The sequence below is a fragment of the Maylandia zebra genome, linkage group LG22 (assembly GCF_041146795.1).
Source record: "Maylandia zebra isolate NMK-2024a linkage group LG22, Mzebra_GT3a, whole genome shotgun sequence".
In the NCBI taxonomy this organism is placed as follows: Eukaryota; Metazoa; Chordata; class Actinopteri; order Cichliformes; family Cichlidae; genus Maylandia; species Maylandia zebra.
Window position 1 is genome coordinate 20331074 of NC_135187.1, and position 20067 is coordinate 20351140.

At 40.9% G+C, this 20067-nt stretch overlaps 1 protein-coding gene across 1 annotated transcript; it reads left to right on the plus strand.

Annotated features, from left to right (window-relative positions):
• Positions 1-13113: 13113 nt before the first annotated feature.
• On the plus strand, positions 13114-20006 carry ccn4a (cellular communication network factor 4a). Its single transcript, XM_004547976.4, has 5 exons — positions 13114-13448; positions 16064-16352; positions 17275-17529; positions 18582-18775; positions 18862-20006. The coding sequence occupies exons 1-5, from the start codon at positions 13401-13403 to the stop codon at positions 19159-19161; spliced, it is 1086 nt and encodes a 361-aa protein (XP_004548033.2). The 5' UTR covers positions 13114-13400; the 3' UTR covers positions 19162-20006.
• The last annotated feature ends 61 nt before the right edge of the window (positions 20007-20067 follow it).

Genomic DNA, 20067 nt, shown 5'->3' on the forward strand with positions numbered 1-20067 from the left:
CGAAAGAGGGCACAGAACTGAGAAGTCGCCCACTGTATAATCTCTCCTGGCTGCCAGTGAAACAGAAGCAGACTTCCACAGAGAATTAACAACAACAACGTCTTAGACATGAATGCCTCGCCGGTCCTTAAACATTAAGTCCAGTCAGCTACAATAAATGAAGCCTGACATGACGCCATAGGAAAGTATTACTCATGACAATTACATCACTAACATTACTATGAACTGTGACCACTATAAAGACAAAACACTACTGGGAAATGTGGATGGCATTGTGTTAAGCAGAACTGTGGCTACCTTTTTACCTTTTGTCAAAATAACTGTATTATCTGAACTCAAATACTAAAACCAGTTTTACTGCAGGGTCAGCAAAGGCAGTTTTATTGGGGTTGGTTTCACATGCCTGTGTATGCGCACTATGTCTGTCTGTACAATGTATGCATGTGCATGCAAACCTGCTTGCCATCCAGTTTCCATGTCAGCACTGCCTATATCTAGTGATAAAAGCATGCAGCTTGTGATGGCGTGTGATAGCACAGCTGATATCCTGTTTAATTTTACATTATCAGCAAGTGTTTGTTGATTTGTGAAACTGCATTTTCACTTATTTCTTATAGGGTGCCAGTTACAATTTTCCTTTCTTTTTGTTATATGTGCCGTACATATACAGTAAATACTTTGTGCATAGTTAAATGTTTATATAGTAAATGTGGTCAAAGTGTCAAATAATGAAGCCAGTGTATTTAAAATCATCCAAAAGCTTCTAGTTCAGATCCAAAGGTTCAGCTTTCATCATTTGACTTATATTGATATCTAGGAAATAGCCAGAAAACACAGCTGCTGCTGTAAATGTCATGAAAAACATTAAACTTATAAATTGAATACGTAATTTGTAAGTATTCTATTAGTTTTTTGTACCTAGGTCTAAATACATGATGACACATATCACAGATCGGAACTCCAGGCTGCTTCTTATGAAAATCTCGTCTCATTCTTTGTTACCTGAATATTTCATTCAGGTTATTTTCTTGAAGTTTCACAACAATTTTACAGGCTGAGTGAAACACGCTTCTGTTAACACTCACAAGCTACCAGGTTACCTGCTTGTTAATATCTCATGAGCCAATCACTTGGCAGCACCTGGGTACATTTAGGCACCCAGAGTCAGTCAAGGTGACCTGCTGAAGTTCAAACCTAGCTTTAGAATGGGAAAGAATGAATTTAAATGTGGCGTGTTTGTTGGTGTCAGACAGGCTCGTCTGAGTATTTCAGAAACTGATGATCTGCTGGGATTTTCCAACACAATTTTTCCTCAGAATTTTCTGAAAAAGAGAAAATACCCAGTGAGCAGCAGTTCTCTGGAAGAACACTTCTTGTTGATGCCAGAGGTCAGAGGAGACTGTTTCCAACTGAAAGAAAGGCAACAGTAACTTAAATAACCAGTCATTATGAGAAAGGTAAACAGGGCTGAAACAGAAGACCATCTCTGAAGGCACAGCATGTCGACCCTTGAAGCAGATGGGTCACAGCGGTAGAAGACCACACCAGGTGCCACTCCTCCCAGTGAAGAACAGCAAACTGAGGCTATAAGTTGCTTGTCTGAGGAGTCTTAACTCCTGCAATAATGTTTAGGTGGCAGGGTCATAGTTTGACATATACAACATGAAAGCATGGATCCATTCTGTCTAGTGTCATCATCAGGCTGCTGTTTGTGGTATAATTATGTAGAGGATGTTTTTCTTGGCACACTTTCAGTCGCTTGGAACCAACTGAGCATCTTTTAAACACCATGGCCTACCTGTGCATTTTTGCTGACCGTGGTGGCTGCTTCCAATATAGCAGTGAGCACGAAGCTACTTAAATACCCTCCACAGTCACGAAATCTAAATCCAACAGAGCACCTTTGGACTGGTGGAACAGGAGGTGGAACTGGATGTGCAGCCAAAACATTTGCAGGACCTTTGTGATGATATCAAGTAAATATGGACCAACATCTCTGAGGTAAGTTTCCAGCAGCTTTTTGAATCTGTGCCATAAAGAATTAATACAGTTCTGAGGGCAAAACGTGGTCCAACTCAGCACTAGGAAAGTGTCGGTAATAAAGTGTCTGGTGAGTTTCTGTCTGAGTATAACAAGTAAAGTGATCAGCATAAAATCTCTTCAAGACAGTAAGGGTATCCAAGGTTTTCCAGGACAGATGTGACATTGTGCAAGCAAGTATGAGGTGCGGTCTTGCTGTAATCGTGCCATTAAATTAACAGTTCCACCTGCACTCTAATCCCTAAAGCTGTGCTCTGCAAATAGTAAAAGTGTTCCATCATTTAAGCTCTTTAAGCTCTGTAACCAGTGCTTCCATTAGGGTCACCTGTGTATTTTTATGTCAGCCACACCCTCCAGTTTCATGTGCACACTCACACATGCACACAGTGAGGATAATGCCAGTCTTCACGTGCAGGGTTGGGTAACTATTGGTTACTTTGCCAGCCAGCCCTGTCAAGCCCATAATGAGAGTCTGCATCAGTGGACTCACTCACTCCCTTCAGCAACGCAGATGGGAGTTTACAGTTTATCGCTGCATCATCATCTGTTACCCACTTATTACAGGGCTGTGGGCTGTTTTCGTGCCGCATGTCTTCGCTGTGCACCTGCAAAAGTATGTCCACCCACTGAAGGCACACTGCTGTTTCCAAGACATCTAAATCCCTAAAAGCCCCAGAGCCAGATCTGATGTGCAGCATGTGTTTAGTAACTTGAAACATATACTGAGTGATGTACAAATGTGTGGAATGTAATAATTGAGCAGATTTTGTCATCTAAGCGCTGTGATCTTTGCTATCTTGGTAGAAGGGTATATTTTTCGAGAGTGATGTTTGTAAAGACAAATAATAACATATTTTAAGTTCAGTGAAATCACTGGTGGAAAGTGATCTTACTAGTTCAAGTAAAGAGAAGGAATATGAATGAACACAAACAACACTGAGTCTTTTGGGGTTATGTTGAGTAGCAAATAAGTAGCTGATGATTGTACTTTTGAAGGAAAAGTTAAGCCAAGTGAGAGTTACATAATACAGGAAGCCCTCAAAATGTTTTTTCCACTGGCTGCTTTACAGATCATTGAGGACCTGCTGGTACTCCAGGCTGATTATTGGCTTTATTACTTTTCTGAGAAACAGTCCTCAGTGGAGCAGTGAAAATTTACTACCAACAGTTCTTTAATTTACACTCTACTTACTGTGCAGCCATGACTGTTAAAGCTTATCAGCCTATTAGAATATAGACCACATATGAACGCACAACACTGGTGTGCTTGATGTTAGACAGACTGTGATGCTTGGCACAAAGCAGACTAATATATGCATGAAATAAAAGGCTTTGTAACACTCAAGCCTTTGTAGACATAACCTAACAGTCTGCATTCTTTAAAGTGAATCTATACAACTCTGGACAAAACATAATCCTATCTTAGAAATAAAAGGACACACATGTTTTCAGAAGGCTACATCCGTATTTCATATTGGTATGTTCAGTAGTTTGACGTTGCTAATATTAGATACCGAGAAATCGAGAAAATTGCTATGCTGACATTACTGAATTAGTTCTGCTTTTTAGAGTTTCTAACAGTATCCTGTTATTGCCACATGCTGATTAGCTAATTGTGAACAGTTAAAAAGTTGCCTTTGAGCCCAATATAAAAGACAATTAGATGCCATCTGAATATGAAGCCGCGACTGACCAACGCACACTTGCATTATTTAATCAGAGCACAGGGTTGTATTGTATCTGTTATAATTATGTTCCTCAAGTTTTTTATTCAGCCTCCAAAATGAGGTATCTTTAGAGTTAGGTTTTGCAACATTAAACAGATGAGAAAGATGGCCGTGGTATTTTCAGTAATAAACAAAAACACTTGAGATGGTAAATGGCCTGCATTTGTATAGCGCTTTTCTAGTCCATAGGACCCCAAAGCGCTTCACACTACATTCAGTCATCCACCCATTCACACACTGGCGATAGCAAGCTACATTGTAGCCACAGCTGCCCTGGGGCACACTGACAGAGGCGAGGCTGCCGGACAAAGGCCACCACCAGTAGGCAAACATGGGGTTAGTATCTTGCCCAAGGATATTTGGCATGCAGCCAGGATGCAGCCTGGGATCGAACCACCGACCTTCTGATTAGTGGCTGACCTGCTCTGCCACCTGAGCTACAGCCACCTTCGGAGGTACTTCGGAGAGGGTCTGCCCTCAGGTCACAACTGTATGCAGACATTGTGTGCAGCTATTAACCGCTGTGCAGGAACATATTACATGGCTCTGTGTTGACACTCCTGAAGAGACGTCCACTTTTTGTTGTTTTCCACCCCGTGTGTAATTGGACCTCATTCCTTCCCATTACCAGCTTTACAGACCAGAATAGGGTAGAGGAAAAAATAGACTGGTGCTGTGTAATGCTCTGTCTTAAAAGGATCCAAAAAAAGAATCGCTGTTGTACCATCGCGGCTTTAACTGGTCCCTGCAGGTTTTCGGTTGTGACTGCAGACAGATGTTGAAAGCGTGGTTTGAGTTGTGGTGGGTTTTCTGGGGATGTGCTCAGCTTTAAATCGTGTTTACGACTTCGCTTTGCTTTTGAGAAAATCCATTCACCTCACGACGGTTCCAAGATTCCTCTAACCTTTTGAATTTCTCTGAGCCCTTGCAATGAGGTTTTGCAGGTTTTAAACCCTTTCAAATGTTAGACCCAGTGCATGGTGTCATTTCAACAGTAACACAATGCATTTCCATTTTAAGCCATTCATTATTCAGAAACCATTAGTTTGATAGGGTCAGAGTGAGTGGTAAATAGCCAAATAAATGTGAATTACTGAATCCACAGCATTTATAGCCCATTTGGTGTTAGCTGAACTCTGTGTGCGCGCGCGTGTGTGTACACACATAGGAGGTATCAATAGATCGACATCTGGTGAAAAATCTAAGCAAAGGCCTGATCTCTATAACCAGCACAGAAAAAATGAGGTCTTCAAAATCACATATCCCGAGGCCAGCCAGCCCTTTTGAGATAAGGGATCAGTCAGGATTAACACTCCAAGACAAAGCATTCCAAGGGCGGGCTTGGCCCATACGTTAAGAAATGCCAAGACTTCAACAAAATGTTCATTTACAACCAAGGCATATCCCAAAACAGCATCATGTTTGTGTTTTTCAACCATAGAAGTCAAAGTCTGCACAGAGCTAAAGGAAACATAAGCCAGTGTTTGGTTTGAATTGCAGCCAAAGTCATAGTGAGCTGAAATGTGTATGCCTCACTGGGCTGCTTATTGCTGATCTACACACAGATACTATAAAAGAGGACTTTTGTTTAAAGTGGTGATCTTGAGAGCAGTCGGCATCATAAAGCATCCTAAATCCACCTCTTGCCGGCCAAAAACCAAACAAATGAACAAAGCACTGCAGCAGCTGGGTGCAGGCACATTGTCTCGCAAACCTACAGTGCAACGAGAAAGTATTCACCCCCTCTGTATTTTTAGGCTTTAACAAGTTAGTGTTAAGAAGACAAATACGTTTTTAAAACATTGTTGAAAACATTAGTCTAACATCCCATTTCATCTGTCGCCATCTTGTTTTTAAGGGTGAGCTGACTTAAATTAAAGCATCTCTCGCCAAAGCAACGTGTGAATCACAAGGAAGCTGCACCCCAGAGTATGCCCTTCTTTATCTTTTTTTTCACACTAAATGAGACCATAATTTACAAAATGAGTGTCGTGCTGTATTGAAGGAGAAGACTCGAAATGAACATTTGAGATCGTAAACTCGTGAAGAAAACATTTAAATCAAGAAGAGAAGTAGGATTCTTTTACCGCAGACTGTTATGCAACCAGATGACCTGCCTCCTACTGGATATTATGAAGAACGCATGTTTCAAGGTCTGCATTAACTAGCTTCACTTTTTATACCACGTCCACCTTGTGCTTACAGTCTCATAGCCATTTTCCACTAGTACCTACTCAGCTAGACATGATCAGTCTTGCTGGTTTTCCTTTACAGTCAAGAACCACCTGATGTGCACAGGGTCGTTATAACAATGCGGTCGAAAGTCCCATGACATCATTTTAAAAATGGCGGGTTTTGATTTTGGGAAGGAGTCTTTCTCATGACTCATTGAGTGACGCCACTGACTAGCCAATCAGTGGCATGCAGTCTACTGACATCATGTTTTCGGATCGCCTGGGATCACTTGGAACCCCAGCCGAGTAGGTACTAAAAAAATCTCCTTGAAAAGCATTCAGTTCATCCAAAATGCTACAGCAAGAGTAGTGACAGGGACTTGAAAGAGCGAGCATATTTCTCCTACATTGGCTTCCCTTGATTGGCCCCCTGTTAAATCCAGAATTGAATTCAAAATCCTCCTTCTCACATTGAAGATCTTGAATAATCAGTCCCCATCTTATCTTAATGACCTTGTAGTACCATATCACCCCATCAGAGCACTTCGCTCTCACACTGCAGGCTTACCTGTTGTTCCTAGAGTATTTAAAAGTAGAATGGGAGGGAGAGACTTCAGTTTTCAGGCCCCTCTTCTGTGGAACCAGCTTCCAGTTTGGATTCGGGAGACAGACACTATCTCTACTTTTAAGATTAGGCTTAAATTGTTCCTTTTTGCTTAAGCATATAGTTAAGGTTGGGTCAGGTGACCCTGAATCCTCCCTTAGTTATGCTGCAATAGATGAAGGCTGCTGGGGGATTTCCATGATGTCACCTTTTTCACTCACTATGTGTTCATAGACCTCTCTGCATTGTTATTAATCTCTGTCTCTCTTCCACAGCATGTCTTTTATCCTGTCTTCGTTCTCTCACCCCAGCTGGTCACATCAGACGGCCGCCCCTCCCTCAGCCTGGTTCTGCCGGAGGTTTCTTCCTGTTAAAAGGGAGTTTTTCCTTCCCACTGTCGCCAAAGTGCTTGCTCATATGGGGTCATATGATTGATGGTTTTTCTCTGTATGTATTATTGTAGGGTCTACCTTCTAATATAAAGCACCTTGAGGCGACTGTTGTTGTGATTTGGCGCTGTATAAATAAAACTGAATTGAATAAAAAAGTACCTGATGGTTCACCTAATGGAAAACCCTAAAAACAGAGGTGAGCCGTGCCGTGCTGAGACAACCCCAATGGAAAAGGGCTAAATGTGATGAACATATACTTAAGTGAGAAGAGAAAAAACAATCAACAATCAATAAAATAAAATCTTAAAATGGGTCTCAAACCTGAGAGCTACAATTTTTTTCTCTTTTTGTTTCCATGCAGCATGTCGATTATTATAATATGTTGAATAATCTGTTATAGTCTAACCGGGTAGTTACAACATTACGATTTTTGGGAATTTGTATAAAAGCTCAGTTACACGAGTGGAAATGCAGCGTGTGTTTGCACATACAGGCCAGCATTTCACTATTCATCTGAAGTCAATTATACGGAGTCAGCAGCACTGGATCGAAATCTAAAATCAAAGATGCTTTTGGCACAGCTGTGACTTAATAGCCTATCCACTTAACAACAAAAACAGGCATGAATGGAAAGTCAGCTTTCATATAAATGTCTGTATTCATCATTTTAATTCACTAAAGACAGTATCATTTATAAAGTTGTGCAATCTTGTGCAATCAACCAGTGTGTGCAATTCACCCATTAAATTAAGAGTTAATTAGCTGAATTGGATGTGGAATAATTTGAGCTTAGTTTCGATTTGACCAGTACACATGTGCTGCTGGTTTTTCTTGGAAGGTCAACAGCCGTCAATTATCCCGCATTAGCCGGTAAACAGTGTTCACAAATGCCTCCATCGTGAGCAATCGTTGCCTATTAAACTGCCCCAACCTTATGTGAGACTCTTGGAGCTCAGCAGATGTTTTCCTCAGTCCAGCAGTCTCAGACCACAGGTATATAAATACAGTATAATTACTGGACCAGTCTGAGCACGGCGTGCCATGCCCTTTTTCTGGCAAACACACACACATATACACAAATCCCCTGTACACTTTAAGCAAGACCTACATATGGTTCACAAAATTCAAGCTACGTGATATTGGCTTGCTGTAGGGATCAGTTTTAGGGCCTTGATAACAAATTGAAGTGACATCCACTGCTGCTAGCCGCTGCTGTTTCTGCTGGTTCTCTCGATTTTTGTAACCTGGCACCTTGTACGATCGTGTTGGTTTGCGATATATCGATGCAGAAGCTCAGAGACTCACACTTTACAGGGGAGATGTTGCAACAGTTTGAAAAGATGAGACTTTGTGGAAAATTCCTTCTGCTCATATACCAGCGCTGTGTCAGTGCTGCCTGATACCTGTCGCTCAGGAGAATACTGCAGCGAGTGTGTGCAGCATGCAAAGCGACGATTGCGGTGGGTATGCTGGGGCCCTTATCGCTCACTGTTTCCCAGGGTAGGGGATGTTGAGAGCAACGAGAGAGGAAACATAAGTGCAGCAAGCGGTGTTATGGGCCAAAAACCAAACTGACTGGAAACTACGCTGATAAATTCAGTCGGGCTTTAGTCCAGGTGTTCTCATTTCAAAGCACCTTGTGACTGGTTCTTTTCTTTAAAAGCTTTATATAAATAACTTGTGCTTAGTTACTTTTACTTATAGTGCTAGGTGGTTATAGTGACAGCTTCAGGTGATAATCGTACATATTGCACCTTTGAAGTGCCAGCGGAAAGAAAAACAAAATCTCAGCCTGTTGTTTAAAAAGCACATTTGTTCAGAATGATCATCTCTTTATTCTTATTTGATTTTATTTATTGCTGCTAAAGTTACTCTAACTTTAATGACCTCTTAACCTTTTTTTTTGAAAGTGCAGTCTGTATGTCTTTGATTTTGAGGCCAGTAGCTACAAAGGAAAATGTTCCCACACATGTACTGTACCACGAAAGAACTTTTTTATGCATCACCTTAGCGGTGTCTGTTCGCCTCGAGGTGTTGTAAACTCATTCTCCCGTTCTAAGGAGGATTACCGACTCCACTTGACTTTGAAGCTGTAAGATTTCCAAAACATGGTTTGACTTCAAGGCTTCTCTGGGAGTTGAGGGGATTTTAATGAGGGGATTTTAATGAGGGGATTTTCGGTTTGACCAGCTATGCAGGACTTGAGTGGTAGATGGTCAGTTTCTATAATCAGGTCATCTGTCACACTTTTTTTTAACCTGAACTACCTCACCCACATGACACTTGGGGTAGTAATAGAGGGCATAATGTGGGTCAGCAATAGTTGTGTTCGGAGATGTTTCTGTCAAGGATTTCAATACACAATGACACAAACTGAGACTGAATTTGCATGAATGGGTGACAGAAATGTGTCTGTTTCCTGCTTAATGCATGTTGGGATTAAAGCAATAATGCCACATTTAGATTACATTAAAGACTTGAAACACTAGGAAACAGCTTGACTTGCTCTGAAGCCTTTAAGGCGGTGACGTCCACTTATAAAGCTTTTAAAGCAGCTCTTTCTTCAGTTGTTTATCCTTATTAAGGCAAAGCTCTTGGCAAAAATACACATATCACATTTTTAGAATTGTACAGTTTTATAAATGCAGGTTTGATCTGGGTGTGGCTCACAAATAAAGGCTGTTACTTGTAAAATGTTTGAGATCCCCCGCCTCTTAGCACCATCTGAGTCATTGAACACCCATAATTCAAGTGAGCCGAGAACACGGAGCTACATTGAAAACAGAGCAGCCGTCACCTCAGACCTGGTTTTCATTTTTAGCTATTTCTGTTCAATTGACCTCAACATGCAAAAATAAGTAGCACACTACTGAGCTCATACTACTCAAACATCTAATTATTCTTGCTGTTGGTCCGTTTATAGGTTAGTTACCATATCAGAACCGAAAATAGAAGACAAATGCAAACATGAAACATGAGAGCACGAACAAGCTACGGCTCGTTTTCTTTCTCTGAATTGTTTCAGAAGAGGTTTTGCATTGTTCAAAGAGGCAGCCTGTGTTAGTTTTAGAGAATTAAAGAGAGAAGCATCAGGAGCACTAATGAAGACAACGAGCAAACAGCATTTTTTGGGGTCTATAGTTTTGCTTTTGGCCTTATTAACTTGTGAAATTAAGACAACCATGTATAATGGATTTTGTAAGTTCTATGATTTCTACTACTTGTCTCTTATGCAACTGCATAAGTACACATCTAAGCCTGAGTCCTGATCTCGTCAGGGTAATGGTACAGTAGTTCCTTACAGATCACTGTTATACACAAGGAAGCCATGAAAAGGAAAAAAGGAATCAAAAGAATTTCTTGGAAAAGTACAACTTCAGAATTGTCTAAATGATGCTAAACAAGTGGTTTTAGATTCCTGTGTTTCAGAGAAAGCTGGAACACTGAGTAAAATGGAAATATGAACAAATCGTTTAGACCCTGAAGGTGGCATTGTGGTTGTATCACAGCAAGAAGGTTCTTGGTTTGTAGGGAGGTTAGGTTAACTGGTAATTTTAAACTGGCTGTAGGTGTAGATGTGAGTGTGAATGGCTGTAAATGTCTTCCTGTGTTATCACTGCGTTAGTGATAGACTTCTAACCCTATCCAGGATACACTCTGCCACTAGCACAGCGTCTGTTGAGATAAAGTCATGTGAAAGTGAAAGACGCCTTTTCAGATCTAAGGTTTCCTTATTAGGACATTAAGAACTAATGTCCTAGAATAACACATGAAATTTTACACTGTCATTATACAGTGAGAAAGACTATTCATAACTAGAAAATACTGAAGACAGCTGTCAGTCGTCCCAGCAAATTCATCTCAAGGTCAGAGCGTGTCACGCTAAGAGAAGCTCCAACACACCTAAAATCTACATGTTTAATGTTAAACTTCATCACAATACGATTAGAAAACGCCTGAACAAGTTTTGCTTGCTTGCAAGTGTTTGCAGAGGAAAGCATCTTCTCTCTTAAAAGAACCTGGCAGCAGTGCTTACATTTGCAAAACTACATCTGAGCAAACCACAACACTTCTGGAGCAACGTCCTTTGGACAGACCAGACCAAAGTGGAGACCAAGTGTTTGGTCATAATGCACAGTGCTGCATTAAGCAAAAGACAAACACAGAACATCAGTACAAAGATCAAGACATAAACGGTGAAGCACGGTGGTGGACGGGTGATAATTCGGGCACCTTGCTGTCACTGAATCAACCATGAACTGAAAAAGAAAAGAATCAAAGTGTTGCAATGACCCTGTCATAGTGCAGACCTCAACCCAATTGCTCAAACGCTGATGCGGGACCTTGACAGAGCTGCGCATAAACAAATGCCCACAAACCTCAAAAACTGAAGCAACGTTGTAAAGAACAACTGACCAAAATTATTTCTCAATGATGTGAGAGACTGTCGAAGTCACACTGGAAATGATTTCTTTAACTTATTGCTGAGAAAAGTGGTTCTACGAGGTCCTGAATCATGCCACATACTTTGTCACACACTGCTTCTTCATCGTCTTTTTTGTTCAATAAATAACATAATATATAATAAAGTTTGTATTTAAATAATTTCGAGAGGGACCAGAGGATTATTTTGTTTTATTAACCATGGAATTGAAAGAGGGTGCACGTTCTTTCCTCACATGACTGTAGCCTCAGTAGCTTTGCTATAGTTCACTGATAGAAATCACTGATAAAAGCCTGACTTTAAAATGCAGAATCTAAACCTAGTGGAAAACCTCAGCATGGCTCTGTCTGTGTTTTATATGCAGGTGTGGTTTATATATGTAATTTTCTTTCTTTTTCTGGTACATTTTTAGCTGACCTTTATGGATGGAGCAAAAGCTGCGTTCGCTGAAAATGGTTCCTAAAAGTGACCATGAACCCACACAGTGTCTACTTTAATTGACTGCCACCTAAAGGCAATAATTAATATCAGCACTAGTTTCTCACAGTGTTGAATTCCCCCATCATTACTCATGAAAGATTTTACCTCACAGCTTTCAAAGAGGAAAAAAAGACAAAGGTAATGTCTTAGGAAACGAAAGAAATGAAAAGATACACAATCTTAGATGATGGGGAAAAAACCTTTGATAACAACTGAAATTGGAGGTTGGAGGTTAACGGGCTTCAGCCCTGCTTCAGCAGGAGTAAGGATGAGAAGGTGGGGAGACCAGCAGAGATGAAAAGTAAAGAGAAGCTGAGTTTTAGAGTAAGGAAAGAAGAGAGAGACAGAGTGCATTGTGCTGTGGATGGGGCGGGTCATCCTGGTCAGGGCAAAGAGGAAAGCCTGCTCAGATCAGTCCAGAAGCTGACAGCTCTCTGACAGGGATTAGACGACTGCCTGTAAATAATAGGGGTTCAGACCTGGGGCACTTTGCTCTTTGACAAAGTGTTCATTTCTCATCCATCACTCTTTCCTTCTCTCTGTTGCCTGTGGGGTCGAATTCTCACAGACGTTTGGTTATTCTGGGTGAGACTCAGCAGACTAAAAGCAAAAGGTGCTGTGGTAAAAGGTGCAGCATTACTCAAATACAAGAGAGTTTCCATATGGCGCATTTGGTGCTCACCTGCATCTCCTCAATGTGACACATTCAAATTTCCAGAAAAATGAAAGGAAAGCAAAGTAGCAGACTGTGAGATAGATGACATCATTTGATTTAAACTAAACATCTGGAGGCCAGGCACAGTCGGAGCCTTAAAATAGACACAATGGGCGAGAGGTAGGCGACCTGCTGTAGTTACAGTGGTGTTAAAAGAAAATGCTCTCATGCAATGACAGGCGCATGATAAATAATTCCAAATATGTTTGCTGAAGTAAATAAGTTCAGAGGAAGCCAAATCGGGAGCATTACACAAAGTCCAGGCCTCAGTGTAAACTACATGATTGTATTTGTAATGTCTGTGTATGTGAGGCCTATCTTAATAGGAGACTCACATGCAACAAAGACAGTAACTTGAATCTCTATTTTGCATGTGCAGAATGACCCATTAACTACACTGAAATCCTCAAAGGAACTTATTATGACTTGTGGAGTAGAGGGCAATGATTCTGTAGCCTACGTAAGCATACGCGCACTGCTTTCAGACTGACTTGGAAATATCTGGAGCCTTTAAATTAAGCAGCAGTAATAGGAGTGTCAGAGTCCTTCCAGAGACTATTCCAGACACGCCCTAACCACCACAGCTGCCAGCGCTCTGGAGAAGAGGAGGTTCGGGTGAAAGTGGAGCTGAGGGGAAGAGAGGAAACCTGAGGGCAGGCTATGCGGGTCCGGACTCTTATTAACAGGCTGTCAGCGCAAACCGAAGGGCGCCGAGATGTCAGCGAGGGGACGAGGATGTAGCACACCTGAGGAGAGCGGCGTGTGGCGCGTTTGAGAGACGGAACTAATTCTGGATTCAATGCGTGTGCAGTTCCTCACCAGTGATGAGTTGGCTCCTGTTGTGGATTGTAACAGCAGCCGGGATTCAAGAGGTGGGATGGAGGACAGATTTCCCAAAGTACCTTTTTGTCTTTTGTTTTTCTTTCTTTCTTTTAACGTCCAGGTTGCATGTAACTCAGACGTTTAATGCAAGTTGCAGAAGACATAGGGGGTTATTTTAAAGTTAGTAAGGTAGGCTGAGATACACTATACGACAAGCTCATTTAAACGTAATAAACGAAATCAGTGTTTCCTCCGTTTTAGCCCCCCCCCCCCCCCCCCCATTTATTCGTCAGGTTATGGCAAAAAAAAAAAAAAAAAAAAAAAAAAGAGAAAAAAATAGTTTTTTTAACCTTTGGCTGAATAAATATTTCCATTAAAATCTGCTTAAAAACTGATTGTTGTCCTTTATTATCCTATTATCCTTTATTTATTATTATCCGTTATCTGGCTTTAATTTTGCACTGTGGGATGCTCAAAGTTGTGTCTAGGCTCGTTCGGTTATATTTTAGTGCCACCTGGTGGATATTTGGGGGTACTCATGTGCTTTCTTGTATCCCACTGCCTCCTCAGAGCCTTTCTACTCATAAAGACATCAGTTTGTGGTCTAACCTCAGAAACTGAGTGTTTAAATTAATGATATTTTGTGTTAAACACGTTAAACACGGCGATATTCTTAGTTTTTGTAAGATTTGGGTTATTCAGCATCAATGTCAAATATACCCCTAAACAGTGTGGTTGTGAATAGTCAGTATTAAATATATTCTCATTATTGCATAATAAACTCATGTGGTTTGGAGGGAAATAACAACAACGCCTGAGTGACAGTTTCCCCTGGGAAAAGTCCTTTCTCCTCTGCTCTGAGGAAGGGTAAATCAAGCCAACACCTCCCCGCGGGTCATCTGACCTGACTGCAGGCTGACAGGAAGAAGAGATTAAACCAGGAGTGGAGCCAGGGTCATCAGCACTTGTAATCTCTTTGTAACCAGCTGCCACAAAAATATGACAAGTATTTGAGGTCACGTTAGAAAGCATTTAAAAAGGGGGAAAAAAGATGATGATGATAACCACAAATAGCTCACTAAATAATCTCTCTGTCTTGGTATTGTTAAATGTCCTACATGCAAAATGTGTTCATCAGAGATAAATGATTTCAATAAGATGTTTGTATCAATCCCAGCCCAGCTTTTATAATTAATTTATGAAGCACTCACATCTTGATTTCCATGATCTCCTTTTTCTGTGTCAGGGTGATGATTTCCTTAGCGGGAACAATATGTATGCCACTTTGCAAATTAGCCTCATGGCTGCAGAATAAATTAAGTCTTTTGATAAAACAGCTTTGTGGCACGACTGTGACTAAAAGTCGTTCATCTGCATTATCTTTAATATGACCATAATTCTACTGAAGTGCTGAGAACAAGCCGAGGAAAACGGATCCACCGTGCTTAAGATGATTAAGCATCTTTTCGCACAGTTAACCGCGGACAGAGTGTGCACGCACGTGTATCTTTCAAGCTCCCCATTTAAGAGCTCTGCTATAAGTATTTATGGCTGTAGAGACAATACTGGAGCTAATTTTATATGTTTCACTTCTCGCCCAGCCCCGACCACATACTGTACTTTTAATTAGGATGGACACGGTATCTGCTTCAGCTGAAGTCTTATTCATAAAGAGCCTTTGTGGTTTATTATTGCTACAAAACTGACTCATCTGCGTTTGAAGTTTTGCTCGATTTGCATCATAAATGCAACATGACTTCACTTTCCCTGAGAGGGAAGTTTCGGTTTCTGTCACACGAAGTAACAACCTGGAGATCATTTCCTGCTCCTTTCTCAAGCACACCATGCTCTCAAAACAAAAAGAATTCAGTTCAGACTCAACCATTTATTATTTTTTACAAAAAACAATAACAAAAAACATTCACATTCCCAAACTTTCATCAGTTGAGGCTCATGCATTCTCTGTCCAAAGCTAACCTCTAAGCTCTGGGCTGTCAATGTGCCTTATGTGCAGCGTTGCTGTGAGAACATCTGCTTTTAAGAGCTGCAAAGCTCTTTACTGTGTGATCTTGGCTACACAGAGCAGATTGTAAGAGTCATAATGCCAAGGGAGATGAAATTCATTTCATTGGCAGGATTTTTATAACTGTAAGTAGCACAGTTCTTGTTTGAAATATGGCAACGGAAACCAGTGTTAATACATAAGACACCAGGGCGCGATGGTGATTTAATAAGATTATCTCCACTGGGTGTAATTCATTTATATAGTCTTATTTAATTTATTGCACAGCACGAACACATGTTAGCACTGAAGCAGAAGTGTACAAGTAAGGGATTTTAAACCTTTCAAGTCCATTACTTGCTGAGACATGGTTACCAAAGAGGGCTAGATGAAAAAAAAAAATCATGATTAAGGGCATTAAAAATATTGCCCCCACACAAGGGGTCAAATACCTTTTGTGCAATAAAAAAAAATTCCGGACAAACAGGTTGAAAGAGTAGTTGCAGATGACTTATTTTGTGCAATCACTGTAACAAAGGCTCAGGCTTGATGATGTGACATAAGCTGTACGCATGATGTGAAAGCTATTGGACATATTAGATTAATAAAATATAGAGTATATGAACTGGGAATCTCATTTTCTTTCCCCTTTCCTCTCTGCAGGCCTACTCCCTGAATTCCACCACCATGCTGCCTGCCACAGCTGTCACATCCCCATTTGTAGACCTGTACAACCGCACACAGTACTGCAAGTGGCCCTGCGAGTGTCCAGAGACCCCCCCTAAGTGCCCGCCAGGTGTAAGCCTCCTCATGGATGGCTGCGACTGCTGCAAGACCTGCGCCCGGCAGGTGGGCGAGGTGTGCAACGAGGCAGACATGTGTGACTACCACAAGGGACTGTACTGCGACTACAGCTCAGACAAGCCTAGGTACGAAAAAGGAGTGTGTGCATGTAAGTGTCACTCACCAAAACAAACTACCGCTGTACACCGCATCAAAAGTTCATTTTTGTAATGTTGCAAGTCACGTTCATTGTCCAAACTGCACACAAACTGCAGCACAGCACAGACTTGAGTAGAGAATATTAGAAAAAGCTATTTTTGGTTTGGTTTCATGGCACAGGCAGCATGTGCACATTATTCAACAAAGAGCACAGAGCACACATGGAAGAGAATTACTGACCTCAGTCTAGGGACATATCTGCAAGTTTTATATCCAAGTCTCCAACATGCAAATAACTTTTTGTGTTATTCATGTTTTCATGTTTTCATTTTATTATTTTGCCTTTGTTCTACATCCTTGCAGACTGTGCAGACTTAATCGTTGCCTGTCGAGATCAAATCTATCCCAGATATTGCACAGCACTAGCTTCTAATGTAATTATTGCATTACATGTTTTTTGTATTTTCACTCACACCATTTTTTCCCCTTTTTTAATTATTCTCTTTTGTTCATTCGCTGCTTGTTGTGCTCACTTTTAAGGACTTTATTTTTTGGAATAAGCTGTGGAGAAATGAAATACTTACCTCCCACTAAATGATGTCTGCTGCTAAAAAAATAGTAAAAACAGACCTATGGTGTCACAGATTTTCCATCTCTAATAGAAGGTTCATTTAAAACCTACCTACACATGATCTGATGACAGTTTGAAGATGGAATAAGAAAATAAAAAATGGAGACTAATATAACAGTTTTCAAACATTTCTGAAGTGCAAAATGTTTCATTTATCGATTGCTTTTATTTTCCAAGCTCTGCAAGACAAATGTCCTCCTAATAATGGCGGACGCAGTTCAGCAGCAACGCACAAGTCCAAGCTTTTGTGTGTTTGCCCTGCTTTTATAATATATTCCTGCTTGTCATCCCTCTCTGGCAGACATGGTGGGAATCGGCTGCGAGCACAATGGCGTGATCTACCGTAACGGGGAGAGTTTCCAGCCCAACTGTAAATACCAGTGCGTGTGTGTTAACGGTGCTATTGGCTGTGTGGGGCTGTGCACAGAGTCTCAGCCTCCCCGTGTTTGGTGCCAGACCCCACGACGAATCAAAGTCCGGGGACAGTGCTGCGAGCAGTGGATCTGTGACGAGCCCAGGAGAGGGCGCAAGACAGCGCTGCGACATGCAGTCGAGGGTAGGAAGCTTTGGATAAAAAATATTGTATGTTTTAACCCCTAAATCTAATGTTCAGAGTTGATGGCTGAGAGGTCATTTAAATGGAAGGGAATGCTTCAAGTACAAATATAGTGAACAAATTACTAGGAAGCCCTCAGTATTCTTAAAAATGTGAGGATTTTACATGACTAATTGGAGCTCTCTTGGGCAGTATTGTTTGCACAGAAATGTAGACATACATACAGTACACCGTGAATATTTCTGATATTGAGTGGTGTTATTTACACCAGTATAAATCTTTAGAAGTAACAGAATCTGCTCTGTTTGAAACTGCATCTCACAAAGTAGCTGTGCAAGTAAAGCTGGTAGTCCAGACGCATCGTGAAGTATGTGTTTGTCGTAAGCGTGTGAGTGACAAATCGATCCTTTCCTGTGGAAGCCAGTGGAGGCAAGAATGTGAATGAAGATCTCTTTGTGCTGCATAAGGAAACAAATTAGATCCAGACTTCTAGGCAGACACAATTTAACAATTTGGATTCAAAACAGATGCGACACGAGGGGAGACAGTCATACTGTGCTTCTCGTGTTCTCTCCGACATTACATGTGCAGGATCTGAATGATCTGAATGTTAAACAAGTATATTCATGTTGCTAAAAGACAACTTTAAAACAAGAGGATATGTGATTGGTTGATTGAGTGGAATTGTTCTCCTGAAATTCCTTAATTGATCCGTTTATTTATTGATCCAGTTATTATAAAGCTGACTCCTGTTACATCTTTTATCACTGCTCTGTATTATGCTGGGGTCTGCCGGGGAGCCATGCTGCTAAATTTAACTGCAGCTGGAAAAACAATCCTTGTTTTGACTTTTTTTTTTGGTCTCTAATAACCAAACAATTGGTTGAAATATTGTGAATTTTTAATTTCATTAAAACTTTAATTAAAACTGTCTATATTTAACTCTTGGTTTGCCAAATGGAGTAGAGTTGTCGCGACCTGGAGCACTTTGACAATGAAATGGCGCTGAACGTAATTTAGTTGCACACCTCTCTGTCTATGCTGCTGTCTAGTTTTCCCAGCCGAGACCACGAGCTGGCACAAAAACTGCATTACCCAGACTACCTCATGGAGCCCGTGCTCAAAGACCTGCGGCCGCGGCCTGTCCATGAGGATCTCCAATGCCAATGAGCGATGCGAGCTGTTTAAAGAGTCTCGTCTCTGTAACCTGCGGCCGTGCGAGGTCGACATCACCAAACACATCAAGGTAGTAGTCTCACAAACACGTACAATAACTGATCAAACTGAAATGGTTTTTATATTTAAAATCTTCCTGTTTCTTTGCTCCCTCAGCCAGGGAAGAAATGTCTTAATATCTACAGGGAAGATCAGCCAACAAACCTCACCATCTCCGGCTGCACCAGCAAGAAAGCGTACCGGCCCAAATACTGCGGCGTCTGCACCGACGAACGCTGCTGCATCCCCTACAAATCCAAAACCATTGACGTGGAGTTTGAGTGTCCCAACGGGACGGGATTCACCTGGAAGATGTTGTGGGTTCAGGCCTGCTTCTGCAACCTCAGCTGCAGAAGCCCCAATGACATCTTTGCTGACCTGGAGAATTATTACGGTTATCCAGAGGTTATGAACTAAGAAGCGACCTGTCGGTTTGTCCCATCTGTAAAGAGCTTTAGAACTTTTTCCTGACTTTCATTTCCTATGCAGTTTTTTCCTTTCCTTTTTTAGTCCAATCATGTACAAGGGATTTTGTTCTGTTTTCTTTTTCCTATTGGAAAAATCTGTAAATATCACATATGTGTATTCATAAAGCATGGTGTGCTTTTGAAGACTATTTAAAGAAGTGTTTGCAAATGAAAATATTCAACAACGCATGTGAAATACTGAAGGTTTAATTTATTTATGAGGCTTTTGGCATATGTACTGGCATGCTATGTTTTTTGGACGACGTCTCACAAGGACATTGCTTGCCTGCCTTTAAACTCCCATATCAACGGAGGTTGTAGGTTTTTCTTCATCTATTTCATTAAATTCTCCCTATAAGTGTTAAGAGATGAACAAAGATCCCCAAGACTACATATTCATATGAAATAAGGATAATCAGGGAAGCTGTTACACATTTTTTTTGTCATTTTTTAATAAATACAAACGGTTATGTCATTTTAATGCTTTTCTACAGCATTAGAAGGTTGTGTATTTACAAAGCTGTATGTACGTGTTCTACAGAGCCAAATGTTTTTGTAGTGCAAGTAAAATACAGAAGAAAGAGTAGAAAGTATCAGGTAAGTTCTATGGCTATCCTCGTGTTTACATGTGGACCTCTCTTTTATCACTCACTCAAGAATCCACACACAGGAGCAGCACAATCTAACAAAGGTGAACAATTTCATGGCACATTGATTGCATAGAAATCATCATAAAAATCATTAAGAGAGAACCGTTTTTGATCCATTAATAAACCATGTGATCCTGAAGCTTTAGCATTGGTTTTTCAGTGTTTTGATTGACGACAAAGCATACAATTTAGATTAATTTTAAATT

Coding starts and splice junctions, on each gene's coding strand:
- ccn4a (XM_004547976.4), top strand. CDS start 13,401: ATGAGTTGGCTCCTGTTGTGGATTGTAACAGCAGCCGGGATTCAAGAG. Junction 13,449..16,063: donor CAGCAGCCGGGATTCAAGAG/GTGGGATGGAGG, acceptor TCCTCTCTGCAG/GCCTACTCCCTGAATTCCAC. Junction 18,776..18,861: donor ACATCACCAAACACATCAAG/GTAGTAGTCTCA, acceptor TTGCTCCCTCAG/CCAGGGAAGAAATGTCTTAA.